The sequence below is a fragment of the Falco rusticolus genome, chromosome 8 (genome assembly GCF_015220075.1).
Source record: "Falco rusticolus isolate bFalRus1 chromosome 8, bFalRus1.pri, whole genome shotgun sequence".
Lineage (NCBI taxonomy): Eukaryota > Metazoa > Chordata > Aves > Falconiformes > Falconidae > Falco > Falco rusticolus.
This window is the reverse complement of record NC_051194.1, coordinates 32,997,619-33,022,908: the sequence shown is the minus strand read 5'-3', so window position 1 is coordinate 33,022,908 and position 25,290 is coordinate 32,997,619. Positions and strand designations below refer to the sequence as shown.

The 25,290-nt window shown below is 44.3% G+C and overlaps 2 protein-coding genes across 3 annotated transcripts in view; both read right to left on the bottom strand.

The window, feature by feature from the left end:
* The window catches only part of SLC12A8 (solute carrier family 12 member 8), a 54,863-nt gene extending 45,277 nt beyond the window's left edge, over positions 1 to 9,586 (bottom strand). The window contains exons 1-4 of the mRNA XM_037398596.1: positions 9,557 to 9,586; positions 5,009 to 5,229; positions 4,063 to 4,209; positions 1,008 to 1,199 (exon numbers count right to left, since the gene is read on the bottom strand). Of these exons, the coding sequence (XP_037254493.1) occupies positions 1,008 to 1,199; positions 4,063 to 4,209; positions 5,009 to 5,077 (408 nt within the window). The 5' untranslated portion in view covers positions 5,078 to 5,229; positions 9,557 to 9,586. The remainder of the gene's footprint in view (positions 1 to 1,007; positions 1,200 to 4,062; positions 4,210 to 5,008; positions 5,230 to 9,556) is intronic.
* A 10,228-nt stretch (positions 9,587 to 19,814) lies between these two features.
* Positions 19,815 to 25,290, bottom strand: part of ZNF148 (zinc finger protein 148) — a 38,022-nt gene continuing 32,546 nt past the window's right edge. For both annotated transcript variants that reach the window (XM_037398751.1, XM_037398752.1), the window contains one exon: positions 19,815 to 25,240. In XM_037398751.1, the coding sequence (XP_037254648.1) occupies positions 23,648 to 25,240 (1,593 nt within the window). In that variant the 3' untranslated portion in view covers positions 19,815 to 23,647. The remainder of the gene's footprint in view (positions 25,241 to 25,290) is intronic.

Genomic DNA, 25,290 nt, shown 5'->3' with positions numbered 1-25,290 from the left:
CGCGGCCCCCCGTGCGCACGGGATGCCTGGGCAGGGGCCGGGGCTGCCGCAGCCTGGCTTTTACAACCCTCAGGACAGGCTGCAACCTGATTGCTTTCCCAGACGGGGTCCGCTCGGAGAGCAAGAGTGGAAAATATGACAGGAAGGATTCTCATGTGTGGCCCATTTCCATATCTTGGCTTGTAACTGTGTTCAGTTTGTATTTTATGGGCACTTGCTTTTAATCTGGAGTGAAAGAAGAAGAGGGGATTATTTTTGGTTTGGGGGTTGTTAAGGGTTTTCAAAGATTGCTGTAAGCCAGTCAGTTAAAAACAAACCTCAATAAAAATGTTTCTCTGCTCACCACATTTTTACTGTTCATAACATCTTTATGGGGGGAGGGGGTTAAGTTACTGCAGGTTTAAGAGATTACTTTCCATTCTTTATGTTTACTGCTTGTGTACATCGGCGCTCTACCACCATGACAGGTCCTTGGGGCCTTTCAGAAAACCCAGAACTGTGGATCTCAGCAAGTCAATCAGCTGCGGCCCTTACGCTGCCCAGCTCTCCTCCCACACCAGCTCCCCTTCTCCTGGCTCCCGCAGAGAAGCAGCCAAGGCTTGCCCGGTCCCTAAGGGCACGGGGAGCATGCCAAGGCCAACCTGCCGCCCCACAGCTGCTCGCCATGCTTTAGGTGGCCACCCTGGCCTCTCCCGCTTCGGTTTAATTGCAGTCTCTCGCCAGCAAGGGCATGTCCTGGCAATGTGGGTAATTTGGGATGGGAGGGCATGTCCTGCATGGTTCACTTGTTCAGACATCCAGGTCCTCCACCGCCCTGACCCGTGCTGGGCGGCGTATCGCCACGCATGGGCTTGCTCTCGGGGAGCAGAGCAGGGCTGAATGCTCCCAGTGTCCAGCATAGTGGAGCATTACTCAAATTTACTTCCTGCAGCAGGAAAGCACAGGATTATTTCCTGCATTGTAAAGTTTTTAAGTTTTCTTTCAATAACTTTTTTTTTTTTAATTACCTGGCCAAAAATATAAAGGAGGCCAATGGTCCCCCCTACTTGACCTCCAAGGACAGTAGAAATCATGGAGTAGACTCCTCCACTTCCAATGCTGCACTTCTCACACACTCCAATTCCAGACAAGACTGTCACCAGGGCAACCAGGATGACAAAGGATACCAGAAACATGCCCATTACAATGCCAGTGTTTCCCTGGAATGAAAAAAAAATAAATAAATAAAAAAGATCAGCTCACACCAATTCTGTTGAGACAGAAAAAGGACCTATGCGCTTCTAGTCACTAATGATCTATAAATCTGGAGTCGCTACAGATTAAAAGAAAAACACACACCTACCCCTACTTATCTAATTAATGTAACTGACTGCCAAATTTACAGTTCCTATTAGCACCCCTACCTTGTCCTGGGGCTGGACAGACCTTTGCATGAGCAGGTTGAGCTCCGTCACCGGGCTTCTGCATGAATCACTGACTTCGCTCTCTAGTTCAAAAAGAACAACGTCAAACAATGATTCAGCTGCCACAGGCCAGGGATCGCCGCCTATTTGCATGTTTTAGAATTACATGCTTAAAAAAAACCCAACACTTTCATAACAAAAAGTAATTTCAAAACTGAACCTCTGGGATCTACAACAGTTGATTTCTTAACAGCACCGATCTCGCATTTTAATTTTTCAGAACATTTACCTTTAAAAGCACTGATCCTCCCAAACAACGAAATACCAAAGAACAAAAACTCAAAGGCAGCACAGGGTGTAAGATAAATATCACTCATAAACCAGCACCCACTGGCCCTTATCTGCAGAGGTAACGCCGAGCGGCAGGTGCCTTTTGCTCTGCCTTGGGGAGTTTTGTGCAGAGGATTCAGCAACCCTGAAAAAAACAAAACCCCTTCCTGCTTGGAGTGAAGGGAGGGCCCTGGGAGGAGCTGCTGCACCCACCACCCTCTCACTCTGGGGTGATGAGCAAAAGCCTCTGAACAAACGCAGCTGCAGGTCCCTGCTGGCAGCTTTAAGGGCCAGCGTAATCCCTGGGTCTGGGGGTTCAGTTTGCCATTGAGGTCTGATTTTCAGAAAGAGAAGGTGTTGGTACCTCCAAAAGCATTTAAGCACCTCTTCTGAGCTAGGGACCTTCCAGCCCTCTCACGCATGGCTGTAATTTATTTTCCAGGGACAAAAGTTTCCCCTCGTGCTCCAGCCCACCTTCCCCTGCTGACAAATTGCTCAGCCTGGCACTCAGCGATTCCAACTGTAGGATCAGAAATCCCCAGCGCCCAGCGCTTCGTTAACGTCTGGCTTCCCTTCCCCTGCCTTGACTCATATTACAGGCCATGTCCACATCCCTCCTTCCCAACCTCGCTCCAGCCATGCTCATTTCTGAGGTCATGCTAGCCTTGACAGGGTTTGTTTATCACCAGCACTAAAAGGCTGCTTCTCAGCTCTGGGGTTGGTTGAAGTCCCAGATCATATTTTTTTTCTTTTCTCTTTTTTATGAAAAAACAGAAACATATCCAGGATGTTGCTATTATCATAAAATCCTATTTTGGTTCAGCATCCTGCTGCCTTTGACAGGGGTGTTATCTGGTCCGTGGGGAACAGAGCCAAGGTTTGCTATAAAAACAGCGCTGGCTGGGTCAGCACCACAGCCCACCACAACCTGATACTCCTTTTTCAAAGGACAATTGTGCTTTTTCTTCAACAGCTTACCCTCAGGTTAAAAGGGTTAATAAATCTGACACGCTTCAGTTAAAAAAAAGAAAAGAAAAAAGAGCACACATACGAAAACACACACGTAGCCCTGGGCTTTTCCAGAATCTGCTGGTGGCACCAGGCTACGGCAGCAGCTAGCTAATGGGCAGTTCAATGGTTCCCACAGAAGAAAGGGTTAACACGAAGACCAAGGAGGAAGGCTGGACCCACAGCAACAATAGCAAGCAGAGAAAGTGAGAAGAAAAAGCCCCCATTAAACACTGATGCTTATTTATGCATGCGTGCTGGAAGGGGTTAGCAAAGCATTACAATAGTTGTTGAACATTTCGGCAAGATTAGGGTCCCCTGGAACTGCAAAGCTTTACCAGCCCTGGCTCTGGAAATTTATAGCAAAAGCCTGACTCTGCAAATGGCTCGACATCTGACTGTCCTCTGCCAGGAGAGCTCCCTGCCAACCCCGACTTCTCCACCCTTCCCTTTTATGCTAGCTTCCAGCTGTTTCAGTTTTTCTTTTATTTACTGGCTTTATTGATATTTGCCTTTGCTCCAGCAGTCACTTGCTTTCAAAGGAGACGTGGAGGAAACAAGATCAGTAGGCAAAGGGAGCCAGGAAAATCATCATGACTTCTCCACCATGACAACTGCAGCTCCCCTCAAAGCCTCCAGCAAAGCAGTTTTCAATGCAAAGTGCAAGCGTCTTCCTGCTCCTTTTGGAAGGTGTCCATCGTGCCTGTGACACGAACTCTGCCTGAAGCTCAGATCCCACCCAGCCCTGGGGGAGCTTTCCTTCTTCTAAGGGGAAATTTTCAAGGGACAATACAATGTTCTGCATCAGGAGGGGAGCAGAGGCGCTCTTCCAGGCTCTGACCCTCAGTGAGATACTATTCTGGATCCACAAGTGGAAGTCCCTCTGACAGCAATGACAATTTCACCTGACTGAGGATTCTCCATGCAAGGCATCAGGACCCCAACACCGACATGTTTGGAGGAGACCTGTTTCTGTGGTGTTGGGAAGATGGCAAAGTAGCTGTAACTACAGCAATACGCTTCACCTGAAAAGTGGTTATTTTGTCTCAATGATACAACACAAGGGTGTCCCTGTTCATTGGCAAGGTTGGTTGTTGTCGTCTTCTTTTTCTTTTCTAAAACTGAAATAGGAATCGACTTAAAAAGACCACTTCAGCCTTATGTTTTAGTGGAACTTTTTGAAATGCTGCAAAATACCAGAGGACAGAAGCAATGCCTACAATGAACAGCACAGAATCCAAAACACTTGGGTGGTGATAGAGATACAAGGTAAAGAGGAAAATGCCTGTTTAGACATTCAACCAAGTCAGCACACACTCACCACGAGCCATCCTGTCCTCAGGAAAAGAACCACTCCAAAAATGTTGATCATGCAGGAGGTGAAGACGCCATCCCATGTTCCAAAAAGCACCGGCTCCCACACAAACAGCTGGATCTTCCACCAGGGCTTGGTCTGTGTTTGAGATACCTAGAGAAAAGCAAAGCTTTCCGTTTTACCTCTCATGTTTTATAGGCAGGCTGCAGAAGTGGTGCAACAGCCAGCCACCAGCAGTGGGATGGCCACCAGCAGCTGCTAAGACACCATCTTGTTGCAAGTTGTCTCTAAAATGAAGGGGCAGAAGAGCTGCTGGGATCCCTGGGCCCTGGAAGAGAGGGTTCCCTGTAATACCCCATTGGTATTCTTGTAGGATAAGCAGCAACAGTGAATTCCCCCTGCTGATGATGTTCCATGAAGCAAAAACACAATTCAAGGGGTCCTTTATGGAGCTTGCAGCTATACGTTGTGCTTCTCCTTCTGTCCCTGCCAAGCACCCCACCAAGACATACAGGGTTCACAATGCACTGGAGAAGTCTCTTAGATGAGATGAAAAACCAGGCCAGGCCAACTGGGACTGACAGAGGAGGTTAAGATGGTCTTCCCATCACACACAGTGATCTCTGATCAGGACACTACCTTTCTAGAGGAGACATGGGACCCTGTTACTCGGGGCACCAGTGAATTTCAGAGCTGCTGGAATGGAGACCTGAAACTTCAGGGCAAGTGCAGTTATCTATTGCAACTCCCTTCTATTGCTCCCTCCCACCCTCTGGAAACCAAGCTCCCTCTCTTCCTTTCTAAATAATACACCTCAGGTTTAGGTAGCAAAAAGGAGGGCAGTTTTGTCCCCTCAGCCCTGTTTAACTGCCACAGAGACAGACCAGGAGGAGGTGCAGAGACCTCAGAGATGGAAACTTGGGCTTTGAAAGGAAATGGCTCTCCGACAAACCTGCTGTGCTTCCTCATGGAATAGCTCTTGGACGTAGCCATCATTTCTGGCACTGTTCATGCTGGACATCACACCCCTTCGCGTTGCCTCCGCCTGCCCAATGCACAGCTTAACACTACAGCAGGCGAGGCCGAGCGGAGCACGTCAGCTGTTCTTCTTGGTCACATTCCTGCAGTGCTGGATCCTCCGCTGCGTAAGATTCATGGTTTTACTGCACTTTACTGTGAAAGCAGAAAAGACAGAAGACACAACTGTTGCTTTCTTAGCCTGCAGAAGCACAAGGCTATCGCCCAGACCGAGCCGGTAGTGGCTCGTAGCAGATGCAGAACCATGGAGTGACAGCACAGCAAGCAGAGCGCAGCAGTCCCCCAGCACCCTCCCAGGGCCTGCCCATGCACAGGCTCTATCATCAGCCCTTGGTGGCCTTTTCTGAACCCCTCCACACCCCTGGCATCCTTAGTACCCTGCAGCACTAGCTCCCCGGCGTGCTGTCTGAGAAATGTATTGCCTTCCATTGGTCCTAAATCCAGTGCCTGGTAATGTCACTTTGCATGCCCCCATGCTCCGGTGACATAGGGCACATGAACTATTTACTTCCCAGCACCACAAACCACTCCACAGCCTTGATCACATCCCCTTCAGCTGTACCTTTTGCAGACTAGAGTCCTGCCAGTGTAAACTCTCCCCTGACAAGCGACCTCATTACCCCACTCTGCCCCTCTCCCAGTATGGCACAGAGGTGGAACTGGAGCAGCTGAATGTGTCCACACCACAGACCCACAGTCTGCATTCCCGATGCTCTCAGCCACATCCCCTGCACCGATGCCCAGGACCTTCTTCATGGTCATACCCACCCCTGGGGGTACAGTCACCTTGTCTGCAGCACCCCGACTTGGGGCTTGTCCCTGCCACAGGCAGACTCTGGCAGTGGGTCAGGCTTAATTCAACACCACGTGTGTACCAGGAAAGCAGCATCAGGCTTTATTTCAGGGATAACTTAGCACAACTTCACAGAAGGGGAAAGCTAGCACAAGCATTTCCCTGTCTCAAAATAGCTGGTTCCTCTACTTATTGGGGGAGTTTTTATACAAAGTTCTCCTCTAATTGTGGAGGGCTGCTTTTATACACCTCCTTCCAGCTGGCTCCAAGTCTTAACTTCCCCCAAATGGTCTTGTGATGGCCATCAGCCATTTACCCTGAGTCTCCCACACCAACCGCCAACAGAGCCTTTCTGGCCGTTCCTCAGCACAGCTATACCATGCCTGGGTAAGACAGAGGGCTGTAGCCAGAGGGGAGCAAGACATGCTCCACGGATGTGGAGAGGGCGGTTTGCCTGGACCGTTGGCTCTCCCAGGGCTGACAGTTCCTGGCCATTTGAGCTCACATGCTCACAAGAACCAACTGTGATCACACAAGGCTTGTACCAATGGTTGGACACCTTACCTGAGACCAGGAACCAAATTTATCACAGGCGGTGTAGGAATCTCTGACTCCTCATGCTTGCAAGCCACAGAGACAAGACAACCAACAGAAATGTGCTTTTCCTACCACACAGGGATGAAAGCATACAGAAACTACTTTGGGTCACTCAGGATTTCTGCGTCGAGAGCTGAACCTGACGCAGAAAGAGCTGGTCACTCAGCACTTTTACCATCCTGCCTTTATTATTCTCCTTTTAAATACCCAGTAATAAATAACTGATGCTGCCGCTGTTCCAGCACGGTGTTTCAGCTGCAGCAGGTCTCCTGTAGCTGCGGTACAATGCCCAGCACAGGGGGGGGGTTCTTCGCCCTGTCCGTGTGGCTGGTTAAGCAGCACCAGAGCCATAAGAGTTCACTGATTCCCCACTTCTCCCTCCCCTTTTTTTGAAGCAAATAACCCTTCACAATATCACAAATGGCTGCTGTTACAGGGAGATTGGGGCTTCAAGCCGGGCAAAAGCAGCAGGAGCAGATGAACACTAAAGAAGCAAAGCTCATGTTTTTATGCAAATAGCCATAGTAATAAAAAAGGAAGAAAATACACGACGTGAAACAAGATTATAATTGAATAGCCATATTCTCCTAAGATTCCCCAATGCAATCTTTCCTTGCCAGAGATTTCACTCAGTGAACTCCTGCCTTTCACAGCCGCTTCAGCTGGATGTAGGAAGAACAGGGAGGCTGCCTCCCTGCAGCCCCCCGCTTTCCTCACCCGCTCCACCAAGGCAGCCCCAGGACAAGATGGTCCTGACCCCTTGCAGCAGCTTTGGAGCACCTGAAGCTGCTGGTTCAGCGTGCCTGGTGTGGAACCACGGGAAGGTTCGATGAACCCGTATTATCAATCGAAACTTGCAGAATCCAGAAAGAAGGGCTCTGCACACAGATTTCAGACCTGGAGCTCACCTTGCAGGAAACATTACCCTCCCGGACATTTAAAACCCCTCACCTCACAATTTCTTCCTCTTTCTTTTTTTTTCTTCTCAGCATTAAAACCCCTTCTCCCGCCCTATGCTCCCATGTCCTTTCCACCCAGCCCCACTCCCGCTCGCCTCGGTGTAAGAGCTTTCTCCTCCATTGCAGGAAATTGCCTCTCCGCTATTGCTCCTCTGTGGCATTTCCAGCCGCCCAGTATCTTATAACTGAATTCTGCAATTGTTTACATCCCTCCTCAACGGCGGATCCATTCGGCCCTACGAGGCAACCGAAGCAAACACAGGAGGGGGTATAAAGCTCAGCATTGAGAGCTGAACAAACATGCCAGGGCAGCCGCCGCATGCACCGCCACAGCCCAATCCACACGATGTACGTGTTATTTTTGCAATTCAGGGTCTGAAAAGTGGCAAATTCTGTGGCCAGGAGCCTTCCTGTTGCCCCATGCAGCACGCCACCAGTGCAGCACAGTTTCTGAACCGCTGCACAGCACAGAGATGTTTTCAGGCGGCATCATCTACCTGGGTCACCAACTCAGCAGAAGCTTTTCTGCTATATACACCAGTCTGCCAAAAAAAAACCCAAACAGGCACCATTTTCCTCTAATATAAGCGAGGCTCTAACTCGAAAGTTAATTGATACTACTTTTCCTAAAGTTTCTGCCAAAGACACTAACCAGTCTATAAATCGAAGAAGAATAGTTGCTTTAATCTTTCGATACCATTTAGGGCTTGAGAGAGCAGAAGAGCACTAGCAAACCTCCTCAAAGAAACATTACAAAGGCTCGTCTCCTTCTGCTGCGACACTTCTAGATTTAATTGCAAAACCAGATTCCCACAGATGAAATTTCCGTGCCTTCCGCATCCTTTGAAAGCAATAATGTTTTATTAATTGTCACATTAAAGCCATTTCTGAGCTAAGCGTTGCTGCTCTGAGCTACTCACCAGCTGGCTGGGTTTAAAGAGGGAAGGTTAACGCCTTCCCAAGCCCAACTGCGTGTGGTCCCGCGACCTCCGAAGCCTCATCCCTGCCAGAGGAGGCACTTCCAAGCCTCCCTCCCTCAAGGGACCAAGCAGCCAACAGCACTTCAGTTTTAATAAATCCCCTCAACGCCTCTCTAGGTCAAGTTCTTAAAAACAGCTAATTTAGGGGACCCCGAGGAAGGCAGGAATTAAAAGGGAAATCAAGCAGCCACCAGTGCAACGAAGGTAATGCCACGCATCAGAGCGCCTGGTTATTCCAGGTTATTCTTTTACTGCCAGAGCCAGCACAAACACCCGACCCGTTCTGGTTTTACGGGTCTCCGCAGCGTAACTCCCGAGCCGGGCGTGACAGGCCCGGGCTCCCCCCGGCTGTGACTTCCCGGCGCGCTCGGGCAGCCTCGGTGCCCACCCGGCCGCGCTACGCCGACCTCCCGCAAAGCGCTGCCGCCAAGGCTCGCCCTGCCTTTTGCCTTTCTCCCCGCCCCCCCCCCCCACTTTTTTTTTGCCTTTTCTTTTGCGACTTTTTTTTTTTTGCCTTTTTTCTCCTTTTTTCTGCTTTTTTTTCTTTTTCCTTTTTTTTTTCTGATTCCCTTTTCTTTCTTTGCCTTTTTGCCTTTCCATTGTCTTTTGCTTTTCTTTTCTTTTTTGCTTTCCTTTTTTTTTTTTCTCTTTTCCTTTTTTTTGGGGGGGTTGCTTTATTTTTGCTTTTCCCTTTTTGCCTTTTTGCTTTTATACTGACTTACTTTGTTCTGATCTTTTTACTTCCGTTTTTTCATTTCTTTTTTTTCTTTTCTTTTGTCTTCTGCTTTTTTTTTTTTTTTTGCTTTCCTTTCTTTGCATTGCCTTGGGTGGTTTTTTTTTTTTTTCTTTTTTACTTTTCTTTTTGCCTTTGTATTTACCTTTTTTCCTGTTGCCTTTTTGTTTGTTTCTTTTTTCGCTCCCGCCACCCCCCTAATATTTTTTAGCCTTTCTTTTCCCCGTTTTCGACCCCCCCCACCCCCCACCCCCGAGTGAGCTGCAGCAACGCCCCAGCCGGAGGGAGCAGCGGGCAAAGCAAAGCAAAAGCAAAGCGCGGGGCCGCCCCCGCCGCCCAGGCTCGGCACCCTCCCCGTCGTGGGGGGCGCGGGCACCCCCGCCGCCCCCGCCGCACTCACCTGGCGCCGCCCGGGCCCCCCCAGTTCCCCGCCGGCCGCCGCCCCCCCGCCCGCGGCGCCGCCTCCCGTGCTGGGCCGGCCCGGGCGGCTGCCACGTGTGCCCGGGCGGCGCTGCCACCCCCGCCCGCAGCCCCCCCGGGGCAAGGGTGCGGGCAGCTGGGGTGTGCGGGGCACAGGGGCGGGGGGCAGCGGGGTCCGCCGACCCGCAGCCCGGCAGGGGGTCGGTGGCACAGCACGGCGCGCCCGTGTACCAGAACCTGCCCGGTCCGCCAGCACCGCCACGCTGCGCCGGCAGGGCGCCGGGCACGGGCCGTGGGCAGTCCCGGTGTAAACGGGGCCAAATCCAGAGCCGGGCGGCCGCCCGCGGAGCCCCAACAGGCGCGGCCTCCATCGGCCCCAGCACCGAGGCAGCCAACATGCCTCCGGGCCACCCTAGTGTGCTACAAGCATCCGCACAGGGCACCCGTGCCCGAGCGAGCCCACGCCATGTTCCAGTGTCCTGCAGAGGCCAAGGGTACGCAAGCCTTTACTCTCGGACAAACACCGCACTTGGGAGAGTGGCAGGAGGGGAAGGCAAAAACTCCAAGCAGACAGATAGGGGATGAAGCCTGGGGAGATCAGCAGGTATCTCTCAAACATATCCCATTCCCAGAATCTTTCAGAAGCTGTCCTCTGGCTCCCTGCTCTTTACGCTCATTACAACTCCCAGGGAACAGGTTCAGCCAGATTCTCTCGCCTTCAGGGCCAGCGTAAAATCTGGAACAAGTATCTATGACTTTGCTGCAGAACCGGTGCAAGGTCACCCGCTGCCAAGGCCTGAGCCCAGAGCCCCGGAGCCTGGCCTGCTTGGAGCCCGGAGCTTGGCCTGCTTGCAGCCCCGGAGCCTGGCCCGCTTGCAGCCCCGGAGCCTGGCCCGCTTGCAGCCCCGGAGCCTGGCCCGCTTGCAGCCCCGGAGCCTGGCCCGCTTGCAGCCCCGGAGCCTGGCCTGCTTGCAGCCCGGAGCCTGGCCTGCCTGCAGCCCCGGAGCCTGGCCTGCCCGCAGCCCCGGAGCCTGGCCTGCCCGCAGCCCCGGAGCCTGGCCCGCTTGGAGCCCGGAGCTTGGCCTGCTTGCAGCCCCGGAGCCTGGCCTGCTTGCAGCCCGGAGCTTGGCCTGCCTGCAGCCCGGAGCTTGGCCTGCCCGCAGCCCCGGAGCCTGGCCTGCTTGCAGCCCGGAGCTTGGCCTGCTTGCAGCCCCAGAGCCTGGCCCGCTTGGAGCCCGGAGCTTGGCCTGCTTGCAGCCCGGAGCCTGGCCTGCTTGGAGCCCGGAGCTTGGCCTGCTTGCAGCCCGGAGCCTGGCCTGCTTGCAGCCCGGAGCTTGGCCTGCCCGCAGCCCCAGAGCCTGGCCTGCTGGCCCCTACTGACACCTCTGCAGGCTGAGCAAGAGCTCAGCAAGTTCCCTGGGGTGGTTGCCACCACTACCCCTTTGCCACCAAACACTCCTTTAAGTGATCCTGCCTTCCCACTGGAAGTAATGACCGCAGAAATCCACCAAAAAGTATTTTCAAGGGGCACACCAACACAGTAAAATCACCAAGCACCGCTGTTAAAACACACTTTCAGGACTGCCCAGTGTTGGTCTCCATCTGCTCCTATTTAAGTCACAGCAATTTTTAACATTTTCCCTCTCGGCAAGAGAACCCAGCCAGCAGCATTCCTTCAGCGGGGCTGCCTGTGTTTCTCGGGAGCACACTGCTTTTCCGTCCTTGCCACACCCCACAGAACCACAGACCGACATACACTGCCACTCCTCCAAGGGCAATCACCAAGTGCCAGTCACGTGCAAAGCAGTTTGCTCTCTTTAAAGAATATTGAAAATAAAGATGTAACCCAAATGCAAGAGAAGCGGCACTTAGATTACTCGTAACAAATGTGGAATGGTACAAATTTCCCCAGTGCACACTTGGGATGGCTGCGTGACTCACTGCTGACTCAGCCACCAGCGTGTCCATACAAGCCTTCCTCCACACCGCTCCAAGGCTTACACCACCTTCGAGGAAAACCACTGCAAACCATTTGAGAAAGGTTTTTAGAAGTCCTAATTAAAAAATCTCTCTCCTTCTGCCAAGTACCTTAGCTCTACTGGGGAAAAAAAAAGGGGGAGAAAATGCAACTAAAAGTTAAAATTGTTTTATCAAAGTCCAATTCTTGGGTGCTTTCAGGGCTAGAAACAAATGCCGCGAGTTCCACAGACCAGCAGGAATCCTTTCCCTTAAGTCAGGTAGGTCCTCGGGACCGTCAGATGGACCATCCAAAGCCTGGCAGACCCAGGCACTGGACATCCTGAAATGCGATTTAAGATTTCTGATAGCCTGCACCACGTCACTCAGTGGAAACTGCTCCTGGGGATGGAGTCTAGAGATGGATTTAAGTGAAGGAGGTGACAAAAGTTTGTGTGGGATAGAAGAGGTAAAGGAGAAATCCAGAGGTGACAAAGGCATAAACATGGCTTCCAGGAACAAGGAAAGTAGCACCGCAGAGGTCAGTCAGCAAGAGATACAACTTTGGAAAACCCATAGGTCTGAGCCATCCAGTGAAATGTGGGAAAGACGGATTCTTAGCAGAATGGGTGTTAATTATCACATACCTCATCACCATCTTCTTCAGTTGCCAGACATTTCCATCTCTCCTAATGCAGCAACACACAAGCCCATTTCCATGTACACACAGAGCATGGACTGTGAATAAACTACACAATTTAGCTAATCGCATCACTTAATGACCTACAGACAAAGCCCAGATAGACAGTAAAACAGGCTGTTCCACGTCAGGACTCTGTTCCTGTATCAAACGAAGTGCCAGCCTCTTTCTATTTGAGTTCACTCAGTTGTAAACTGCAAAATACTTTGCTTTTAAAATGCATCTTTACCCGATTTTGTTCAGTGCATAACAGCAGTTACCGGTACAGTACTTGAGCACCACCACAAGCAACATTCTTGCTTCAGTTCCCTAAAACGGACTTCCAGGGAACAGGAACGACTCTGAGAGAGCCAGCACTGCCAAAGCCCATTTCCATGCCCGATGTGGGGACTCATGCTGTCCTTACAACTCATTTCCAAGTAGCTCTAACATCCACCACTGTAGCTACGTGTTTGACTGGGGGACTGATCATCCTGTTTACTTTGATTTGATACTTTCTTTTAAGCTAATAAATGCCATCTTAAGAAAAATCCTCCCAAGTCCTGTTTTGGAGGAAAAGATCACACCGGCACACTGGCATCCTTGCACTTGCTTATCCGTCCTTCTAAGCTGTAACTTTCTTAGGTTGCTCTGATCTGTCTATAATTAGCCATATAACAAAGATCATTTCAGGAACTGGCAAGAAAAATGGAAGAAAACACAGGAATTGAGAGAAAACAGTCAGTCATCCTTTGAGCTTCTGATGACATCCTCTGCTTTGTTCTTACACATTTCTGCATGGTCGAGATTACCTTGCAATTACCCTGAGCATACTCCCAGCACTCGTAGTCGCTGCTTTATCAACCTTTGTGACTCAGACAGACCAATTAAGGAACTGCTGCTCCTGAAGAGCTTTTAGAGTATAAAAATTACACATTTTGAACAGTCATTATTCATATCACAAGACAGAAACTTTTTTTTTAATAAATTACACTGATAAAATAATAGAATCCTCTGGGTTTCACTTAGGCCAGGCTAATGTTTTTGATCTGACAGCAGTTACGAAAGCTCTGTTATTTCTGCCTCTCTGAAATGGCACTAATGATCACATCTGATCATGAGGAAAATAAAGAAAAATTGTATGCAAATAACAGCTAAAATGAACGTGTTCAGTGGCACAGCTTGCACTTCCATAGCTGGGCCAGCTTACCCCTCAGGCTGCGCAGCTGAGAAGGCATCACCTCCTCTGAACAAAGGCAGCTGCATCAAGGTACTGCCAATGCACTGACCTGTGTCAGAAGACATCAGCACAACACTTGGTTTGGGACTAGGCACCCACATTTCTGGCTGAGAAGCTGGCAAGGTGCAACCGCTAGCCAGACAAAAGCCAAGTGGCTTTGTTACCAGCAGGCAGCAGCGAACAACCATCACGTAGGACCATTCCTCGGCTCTCCTGTGTAAGACGGGTAGAGCTGCCCCAGTGGACTCCCACGTGGAAAAAACAGTAGTTACTTGTACACCCAGCAAACATCCAGAACTAAGTACAAATAACGGAAGGAGGAACTGGATCCCATGCTTTTTGCATGACGTGCACGGCTGCCGACTCTGGCGAAAGCGATGTAGCTGGCTAGACTGCGGAGAACGAACACACACACCCCTCACCAAATCACCGTATTTCATTTCTGCCAGCCACTTGTACATGTATGCATTCAACTGCCTTTGAGATTCAAAAGCTAGAGCAGACGCTGCAGCAGGGATGTCAGGCACCTGACGAGCAGCCCTGATGTGAAAGGGGAAGGATGCTGCCGAGGAGGCAACTTACCTGAGCAACCAGGGCAGGGCTGCCGGCTTCTGAAAGGACAGCACACATGGGCTCTGCTTTGACCCCCTGCTCCAGTGGAAGGCTCTCTTTAAACTCTGTATCTTGACAACTCAAGCAGACAAAAAAGCAAGTAACAGTCTATAGTAAACTGTCTTCTGTTGATTCGGCACAAGCAACACAGAAAACAACCAACAAATTGGACACTCTTCCAGACTACCTCCCTAAACCAACCTCCAAATCTGTCTCCTTTCATAAACTGCTGCCTGTCCTGCAGCTACAATATAGTTTCTCTTGTGCAGTGCAAGAACATTATTAATTTGAGATTTTTATTTTTCAGCCCTCTAAATAAACAAATAACCAATAATTTCAACAGAAAACTGTTTTCTTCTCCTAGCAAAAAAAGAATGCTCATTTAATGGACTACTTTTCTCACTCGACACAAAACGTAGGTTCTGGCAATTCTTTTTAACATTAAAATGTCTTCTTTTCAGTATCACTTTGCTATTTGACAATTTTGATCATGAAAGTCAATAAAGCAGAAACTATCAGTTTTGACTTCTTATTTCCACTGCATAATTAAATAAAAATCAGTATAACTAATGAACATAAAGCTAAAGAGAAGCAGGATGGCCGAGTACACAGACACTACTTACTCAGGCATATTGCAGAGCGCATCCACAATTTAAACTATTAAACATTAAACTGTTAAAGTTACTATACTGGCTGGATGTTAACATACCACGTTACGTTCTTGATAGGCCATTTAAAAAAAAATACCAAAACATGCAGACTGGAGTAATACTGAAACAAAGTCATATCAAGTCACGTTGTTTTATTCACGCTATACTTCAGCAGTACGTTAAGGCACGATGAGACAGTAATGCCTATGGCCTCACAGGGCTGAGGGGGACCGAGTCAGGGCACCCTTCCTAAGGCCAACCTCAGGACATCTGCGCTGATTTAATCCTTTACTGCCATGCCTGGCCATCCCTGCTAGGGCTGCTGGCCCGGGGCGAGATGAGAGACCAGAACACGCCTGGAGTGCCTGGAGTGCCCTTCCTCGGCTAGCATGCAAATTCATTCAGCGGGGTTAAACACCCTCAGAAGGGGTCTAGGCTAAAGGCAGACAGCAAGCTCCCCTCCTGCGGCTGCCGCTTCCCAGAGGTGGCTGGGGGAGCGTGCCCAGGGCTCCAGGACCAGGGCTGTACCCGCAGCGGGATGCCGCTGACAGCCCAGGCTCACACAGCTCTTCCCGCACTGCTCCTCTGATCGTGGTGCCAGCCTTAACACAGAACGTCACTAGGTTTTCTTCTCTTTAAAAAGCATCGTGCAACTTTGAACATTTTCTCGCACAAATTCTTATACAAAGTAAAATCAGCAGAGCCGTGGGTTTCACAAAAATTAAGTCTTCATCAGAAGGGACCCGACCAGAAGATTCAGGGAAAACAGTGCCTTTAACACGTGAATAAATAAAGGCAAGAAAATGAAATTATCAGTAATTAATGCTATAGGGCACATTTGTGGTTTTGTAAGTGCATAAATGCTACAATCTTCAACATTTTTTAAATACTTGCTTCAATAGTAGAAAAATCTATGTAACAAATACTCTGTATACTACTGCACACGCTACAAAATGAGGTAGTGCACACATGCCATATTGTCACCTAATAGACTTGAAAACTTTAGTCATCAAGTTCACCTTTCTTGTAACTGCGATTAAAACAAAGTCCGAACTCTCATTTACATGAAGAGTTGCTGGCACTGAATAAATTCCCTTTAGTGCAAACAAAAATCACAAAAGAAAAGCTGGTCTAATACTAGGTGTTTCTACTACAGTGATTCCAGTGCAATCTTCTAAAACAACCAGGATTAAAATTAAGGTCAGGTACTTTGTTTTCTGTAATCAAAGGATGCAAGGAGATCCAAAGGGGAAGAAAACCCAGATGAATTTTGTATGTCTCAAATCAAATATTTAAATATTTCATTTAATTGTTGAAAGTATCCACTTCAGTTCTTGCAGGACATGTATCTTTACCTGCCTTCATCTGTCTCACCAAGAAAGCAGATTCTGTTTCAACTTATCTAACATGAAAAATACTGCTAAGTCTATTCATAAAACAGTATTCTATATTTTTATTTTTCAAACAGCAAGTGACCACATTTAAAATGCATCATTTGCAAATATAAATTATCAGACTATTAGTTTAATTAAAAATAAAGCAAAAACATAACTTCCCTTAGTATCACAATACATAGAAGGGCATTATAAACCCAAGAAGACTAAGTTAACCGTAAGAAAACAATGTCAAAAGTGATGAAACTCATTGTCACTTAATGAATAAATCAATCCTAAAAATACAATACCATTCACCATGATTATGTTAAAAAAAAAAAAAAAAGTGCAATCTTTCATTGTATTATACAGATAAAACAATCCAATCCTTCATGCCGCATTTTGTAAACCATGACATAAATTACACTCACAGTCAATGAACAGGAAGGGTAACTCCCAAAATATTTTAAGTTGCTTTTAGGGCAGAAATAAAGGCAGAAATAGAATCATTTAAAATATATCAAGTTTAACCAAAAAGTTCATTTGGTCAAGCCTGCTATCCAAATAGTTTTGTTTCCTGCAAAACTATTTTTGACTTTTTTGAATTATGAAATTTAAATGTTTCTTTTACACACTAAATGTAAGTCATGTGTTGAACTACATTAAATCCTTTTATACTTGCATCATTTTTGCCATGACACTCAAACATGTTTCATATACTTACATACACACACACACACACTCTTGCTCACTCGCAATCAGGAAATTCCTCATTTCACAGGAATAAAGACTTGTGTTCTCATTTCTGTCAGAAACATAAGGAATACACAAATTTATACTTTGCAGACTCCTACAAAACCATCTCTCACCTATATACATACTTTTACTGATAGAATTGAGGTTATGGTCTTTTGTCTGATAATAAAGGGACGGAATAGATGTTGTAGAATAAAGAAATATCGTATAATAATTGAAATAAGCTTATTATCTTAAATTTACCTATATGGATTTTTTTTTTTTTTTTTTTTTTTTTTTACTAATTGAAATACAAAGAAGGCATATGGACTTCAGGAAAATAACACTATATCAGAAACGCACTGTAACAGTGTTGCACTATATATCATCAGGTTTTTCATAACACAACTTCTTCTGTACACCAGATTTCGTTCTAGTTCCTCTGTCTTCAAATTCATCATATTTCCAGATCCAATTCAGCACTACATAGTATGCCTTCACAATAAAAGGAGGTCACTTGCTTTATTGAATACCAAGTTCCCTTCCAGACAGCATTAAAAGAAAGACAAGACTACACAGACAAAGTCCAGTATAATTCATTTCTGACAATGAAAATTTCAGCCCCTCATACTGTTGCAAAATTCCTCCTACTGAAATGCTTTACTACAATAATAATAATAATATAATAATAATAATAATAATAAAAAGCATACATTACATATAAAAGATACCAGTGTACTAAAAGTGACAGAAGTGGACTAGCAAATCCTTCAAAGCACATATTATATAAATGACTAGCATTTAAAAACTTTTTTTTTCTATAAAATGTAGGTCATATACATTTAGAAATCAGGGGTGGGGGGTTCTAAAGCAGTGGTGACTGTTCAAATAGTTATGCTGCTCTGTACAGTCTAATACCTATTCAATTCAAACTATAAGTTTGACGTTTAGTTTATCAGAATAAACTCATCATCTCATAGCTCATTATTTGAAAAGTATGCAACTCAAATGAAGAGGTGACTTGTAAGTTCACTGTTTATCTGCATATGACATAAGAAGAGAACTATTCCTTTCTACTGGAGGCCCAAATCTCATCAGTTCAATATCAGGACTTAAAGACTCCAAAATTAAGTAGAGGAATTGTCAGGAATCAGCACAGAAGCAGTTTAGAGACACAGCTATTCAACTTTTGCAGTCTTCCTCATCTCGCAGAAGTGCAGCCAAGCCATTCATTTCTTAAAGTGTGTACAGATGAAGCCATAGATCTAAAGACTGTCCCCTCTGTGACTGAAATTGTGCTGTGTAAACAATGTTATATACTCCAGCAGGAGGACATTTGAATTTATTTATAAAAAAATGATTAAGAATATTAATTAACTCAAACAAGGCTATTAACTCCCAAAGTTATTTTTGGAACTTATCCTTATGCTACTTGTGAAGTTAGCGCTGTCATGTATTATTGCTTACAAACAGTACATCATCATACGCCTTCTAACAGAGCCGTACTGTGATCATTTCGTATGTATTTACAGGCTTTTTTGTTTGTTTTTAAACAAGCTATAAAAACATTACATACTTTACAGACAATACAAATACTCAAGTCAAACAAATGGAATGCATAACAATAAGAAACGTCATAAAGGAAGACTGACATAAGTCCTTGATTGTCAAGACACATTTATATTTATATATAAACTCTAGCTGTGCAGAATCAAAGATTCAATCATAGGTACATCCTTATTTGATAAATCATATTTACAGCATGATATTGCATAAAAAAATAAAATAATGTTGTTTACACAATATTACCTTTCCATCCATTGGATTAAGGAAAGCAAGAAACAACTCTTAGAAATGTTTGCTTGCCTCAGTTTGTGTTTCCTACCAAAAGATGTAATTTTAAAAAGGAAACGTAAGGTTTTAGATGCCAAGTAGAGCAAAAGCGACTATAATTTATTTCCCTGACACAAAGCAAATTAAAATTGAACAAAACTTCAAATTTTAACTTAAAGACACGTATTTTCATTAGCAGTAATACTTTCTAGTATTTGTCCTTTGCAAAATGAGCTTTAGCTAAATGCATTACATGCCTAACATAAACATGCATTACCGTAAGTTGAATGAACTTTCAAAGTTACAAGGCTTCATTTTAGTAAAACATCGAACACTAGGAAACTGTAACATTACTCGTTTGCTTCAGTACCAACCATGTAATTTGAAAGTTCCATGTGTACTGATACCAACTGCATAAGCATATTTCTGCCTGTTAAAATTTCCAAAGATTCCCAGGAGTGTTAGGATTTTCCTTGTGATTTGTAATGGTATTAAAACAAGCAAACAAAGAAGAATAAAAACCAAAGCTCTCAAAGCCAAGAAAATTTAGTTAGCAAATATACATACAGAAAGTAATCCAATGCTGCAAAATTCAGAGTGGATTCATCCAAATATTCTGGTTCATCTCAAATAGTTACTACATATGATACAAATACTATAAAAATATTCTGAACAAGCATGGAATATAATGTATCTGTCCAGGTGGAAAGTTTTCATAGGAGAACATGAATACTTTAGAATAAACTCCAAAAGTTACAGTAGAACCCCAATAATTCGCAGCAATGCCTTAGAAACCCTTTATAAATGACAATTTTGAAAATAGTGAAGAAGCAGGCAATAAAAGCAAGGATGTCACGTCACAAAATGTACTTTGTTCATTTATTTTGACAACTGTAATTTAGTTTTCAATACTTCTTCTACCTCCCAGTATACTAAAATAGATTCTGTAGTATACTTGGGTGAAGTAGTACAGTATTACTAAAACGAGACCTCGCTACAGTACTTTTTAGACCATTGCAGAGAGGTGGGAAAGAGACCATCAGGGATGTGTAAACCTATCGGATGCTCTGATTAGCGGTCAGCGAATTAGCAAGATTTTACTGTACTTCTCAATTAACAATGAAAAGCTCCCGTCATCCAAAAAATTGACAAGTACAATATAAAAATAATACAAGTGTTATTTCACATGAATACTTTTCTTGTCCTATGTTCTTCTTGAAACACAATTTTCCTAAAGACAACACTAGGAGACACAAGATCATAAACATAGTTCTTTTATCATCCAATTTAAATTGTTTATGTTGTTATTTGTAAACCAACATACAGTAATACACATGGTTAATCCTTCTCCGCAAACCTTGTAATTCATGATTAATTCATTCTCAAATCAAATGAAGAAAATGTAAATGCCTATTAGTATACCATTACAAGCTGATTCCTTCATTGTCTGTTATATTCATGGTAAAACATATCAAAGGATTCATGCTAAAAGGGACACTGTCAAGTAATTTAGGGCCAAAATATGGCCTTTTAATATGTGCGTATATATATATATACACATGTATTGCATATATATATAGTTTGGTAATAAATGTCATCAATTTCCTCTTCTTTAAAATCATCATTGCTCTATCACTAGGAGATATCCCCAAAAAATTCCACCTTACACACACACAGACACACACACAGACACACACACAGACACACACACAGTGCTTGCATGACCTTTCAGTAAGAACGTCTGTTGTTAGCTCTGTGGAATATAAATGCTCACCCCAGCCTTACGCTAACCAACTGAACAGTATCAGTATAAGAACAGAACAGAAAACCAAAGTCGCTTTTTTCCAGTCATACGCGGAAAACTAACAAAAATGAACACTGACCAGATCACAATGAACAGTGTGCATCTGTAGCAGATAAAAGCAGCAAAACATGAGCAGTGGAAAATACTATTAAATAATGTAATTATTAAACAAGCAAGAGATTTTTACATAGTTAAACCTCCCAGAACTACATACACGCTTATTCCAGAACAAAAGGGCATGTACTCAGGAAATCATAGCAGTATATTTGGTTAAGTCCTCCAGTACAGAACGCTTCGAGCATCAGCAGATCAACTACTCACGCCACCACTTTAACTGCACATGTGGAAGAACCCTATGAGATAGTCCCTGTGGGCTAGACGGGGACTCCACAACCTGTCCTAAGGCACAGAGTATAGCTGTAATGGCTCAGCAGCAGGCTAGGGAATGAGCGGTGACACAAGGACTAAGTTCCTCAGGTGACTCCCACTTTGCTCCAGGGAAGAGCAAGTTCCTTTACTCTGTACAATAGCTTGCTCCCTCGAGCACCCAAGCAGCATTTCCTATGTGTGAAGATGGCATAGGGCAAGAGCTACTCCCTTCTACTCCTCAATCACTTTCTCACAGCAGAGAATCAAGACAGTAACTTGTTAAAATAAAGCTGAGTCAATCTCCTTAGGGAGAAGGAGGTTTATTCCTTTTACCTCCCCATGGGGCCAGAGAAGTGCAGTAATAAGCTAGATTCTTTCTCTTTTTTTTTTTTTTCCTTTTTTTTTCTTTTTTGGCTTTTGCTGCTTGTTGTATTGAACAAATAGTACTATTAAAGGCCAATCTACTTGCAACAACAGGACATTAGAACAAAGATGCCAACACAGCATTATTCAGGCAGCACAAGCTAGGATGTCATGGAAATGAAACGCTGCAAATGAAACATGCGTTACAAGGGGTGGCTTCCTGGGATATAGGGGATCATATGTATTACGTCTGTGCAACACAGAATGGAAGGAAGAAAAACAGAGAGACATGAATCAATTTAAAAATATTCTTTCAAACAAATCTCTTTACATGTATCATTACTAATCCATAAGGAATCTTCCCTTGATGCTCATTCTTCTTAACTTGGGGCCAAATAATTCAGACAAAATTACCAGTAAGTCATAGCACACTGAAACGCCTTCCTATATTATACACAGGGTCAATGAATCAAAACAGAACCTGTTTTCTTATACAAAGGTATTAAGTAAGAAGTTTATGTAAACTGTATTTCTTGTTAATATAAGAAGCAAGCTATGGATAACAAATACACTTTCTCCCTCAGCTGTACCAAGTGAAGTTAGTGCTGTAATAGCGCTACGTAAGGGAAAAGGGACAGAGTGGGATCAGCTTCCTAGTAAAGAAAATCAAGAAAAGTATCACAACTGCTTTGGGAACAGGTGGGAACCGTTGTAAGCCCTGCTCAAGTCTTTTCTTAAAAGACAGGATATATCTTAGCCCCTTGAGACAGAGTCTTTTCTCCTAGCTGATGGCTTCATCTGAGATACCAGCTAGCAATAGTCCTGTAAAAGGATGTATGCAATCCTATTAAAAAAAACCCAACACCACCATATACATACATACATATATATATGTGTGTGTGTGTGTGTGTGTGTGTGTTTTTCCCTGGTTAATCAGCCTACATTAGGCTTAAACTGCCTTAAACTACCAGACAGTGTCCCTTTAGGGAAGGTGCAATAGAATGAACATACAGTTCAAAAATCTGTAACTTGTTAACTTAAACTACACAATAGTTATGCTACTCAAATCTTACCACCTTAAAAATGCACAAAGAACTACTTATCGTACCATACTGTATACTTGAAGACAAAGTACTATTCAAAAAAACATATTCATGGTACAGGGATAAACTTTGTAGTTTATTCATACTGTGAAATGCAACGAAAACTGATCACTCTCCTATGCTGGAAAAAGAAATCCTGCTCGCTAGCATTATTCAGCTGTTTTGGTTGGTAAAATTGTAATGACTTTCACTAAGTAAACGCTAAAAAGATAGGGAATTTGAATGCCCACTTCTTCAGCTTTCAGGGATACTTCAATAAATTTAATGATCAGAATTGTCAAAATTCAAGACAGAGAATTAAAACAGTTTTTACAGAAGCTAAGAATACCCAATCTTGAGTATATTGAAAATAATTATTGGAGCTGTATGAGATGAAAATGATGCAACCATATCAAACCTAAAAATGTTTTTATTTTTGCAAAATCAAAAACTATCAAGTTGACTAAGTGCTCTGTGTTAACCATTATGAGTATGTATTTAAATCTTGGAATACAGAGTTTGTGTAAGCATTATGCAATTGGGAATGTCATCTACAGAGTACTTTAAACTAAAACTTCAAAATCTTGCTATCTGCGTATGAAAAAGTCATTAAAAAGTTACATCTAGATTCAGCTGTACAAAGAAATACACATTACTTCAGGAATGAAGTAAAGGCTTTAGCAGTTAGGCATTTTGCTTTAAAAAGTGTTTAAAGTATTTTAAATTAATTAGACTTTTAAATAGTAGAGTTAGTCTATCAGCATTCATTTTTCCTCCAAACACAACCCAAGGTAATGCAAAGCAGAAATAAAGGGCAAATGGTCTAAAATTATTTTTGAGAGAAATGGAAGAAGGATTATTTTCCTAGAAAATGCCATCTTTTAAAGCCATATTTGCTTGACTTGGAAACTTGCTATTCTGTGTGTTATTCTGTGATACATGTCGATTCCCTGCTGAAGAGCAATGACTATCCTGACAAGCTTAGAAATGACAATATGAATAGTATCAGACAATAAACTGCCCTTCCAAAGCATAACGGAAACCAGTAAGGAAACAATCATGGGGGGAAGTTTTACCTGGGGATTTTGTTTATTTTCAATTTCATAGAAGGTAAAATATTTTCTGGATTCAAACAAGTGAATAATAAACTGCCTTTGATAGGGGCACCAACATCAGGCAGTTCAATGACTGGTGACTAACCAGAAAAAAAAAGGAAAAAAAAGGAAAAAAAGAAGCAGTTATTGGTCTTGCTAATATCAGCTTACTTTTGTTTTAACATAGCACTCTTAAAAGCTGTACAGAACTCCATCTTACACAGAGCAACCCTCTTTTGACAAATGTGTTCTAAAGTGCCAGTATTATTTACAAAGATTTCTTAGCCAAAAGTCTGGCCTGTTGTGGCATCTGGTGAAGAAGTCATCCCAGCTCTGCTATCATTTACATTCACCAAGGGAAATTCTGGGAAATCAGCACTTGTCCCTGGTCCCCGAAGGTTCACCTGTCCATTGGCAGTGCTAAACTGAGATGATATTCCAGCTCTTGCCCCATGGTACTGAGCTCTAAAGGGTTGCTCAAAGGAGCTAATTTGATATGCTTGGTGAACAGGCTGTGCCTCTGCTTTCTTCTGAGAAGTTACTTGATCCAAGAAGTCCTGTGTAGAGGAGGAAGAAGAATGATTTGCCTCATCACCTGAAAAGGGAAAAGGGTGCTGCGAATCACCAACCATTAGTCCAAAATGAGACTTGTCTGGAGTTGTTCTTAATGGAGAGTTCATTCCCGATCGAAAGCTATTGACTGGTATAGACGTGTAGACCTTCTCCATGGAAGGAAATGCTGGCTGGGTTGTAAGAGTCTGGTTATCAGTCACAAAATTAAGGCTCGGGTTGTTCAAATAGGCATCATTTTGGCTAGTTCTGTCCAAAGCTTGTTGTAAAAACTTTGAATATTCTTGTAACATACTAGCTTTATCTGATGAGGACGCTTGAGAGCTTGTTCCAACTGTCTCAGATTGAGTGACCTCAGATACTTCAGAAGAATTGATTGATATGCTAGAGGTCACCTCAGTGTCAGCCACACTGAAAGATATCTCATGTTGTCCATTAGCCTTGTGTGAATAATGATCTAACAGAGTTTGCAGTACCTCATCTGGAATGACATTTTTGTCATGGTTACCTTTAATTTCAACATTCAGTGCCTGTGTGTCTAATATTGAGGCTGTAGCAGTTTCATCAATGACGCTGGCCACAGCTGCCTGTGTTACTGAAGGCTGAGATGCTATGGTACTTACATTCAAGGCATATTCTCTACTATTATTACTAGCTGCTTGTAGATACCTCTTTTTCTTTAAAAACTGCATTGCATCATCATAATTAGTGCTGCTGTGTACAGGTTTACTGGGCCCTTCCTGTAATGTGTCAACTTGATCAATGTCAGCATTACCTTCAGAGTCCAGTAAACTTTGCTTATCCACAAGATCAAAGGCATACTTTGAAACTTTGTTGTCTTCATATGTAGATAAAGGTGAAATGGTTTGACTTGGCTCAAGTGGCTGTTTCAGACTCCTCTTGCTGTTAACTTTTTTGAGAACGAGCTTAGGTGGGTGTATTTCTCCAGAATTTGCTGCTTCTAAGTGCGTTCCACTGACCGAAGAATGTGGCATCTCAACAGCATATTCCGCTACCATATATTCATCTTTTACTTTAGTACTAGAAGAGTACAAAGGCAAATAGTCATTTTTGTCCTTCTTCTGTTCCAATTTATCTGTACTTTCCTTATCCCCAGATTTTGTTTTCTCTGTTTTCTGCCTTTTCTTCTTTGGCAAGGAGCTGTCTTTCATAGGTGTAGGGAAACCAGAATCTTCTTCTGATGGCAAAAAGCCAACTTTGGTGGCACCTCTGTTCGGTTTCTTGTCACGGTTCTCATGGCACATACGTTTATGTTTCAGCACACGATCAGTCCTGGAGAAAAACTGCAAAAGATTTTTTTCACTATTATTATTGTTGAAAAATAAATATATTC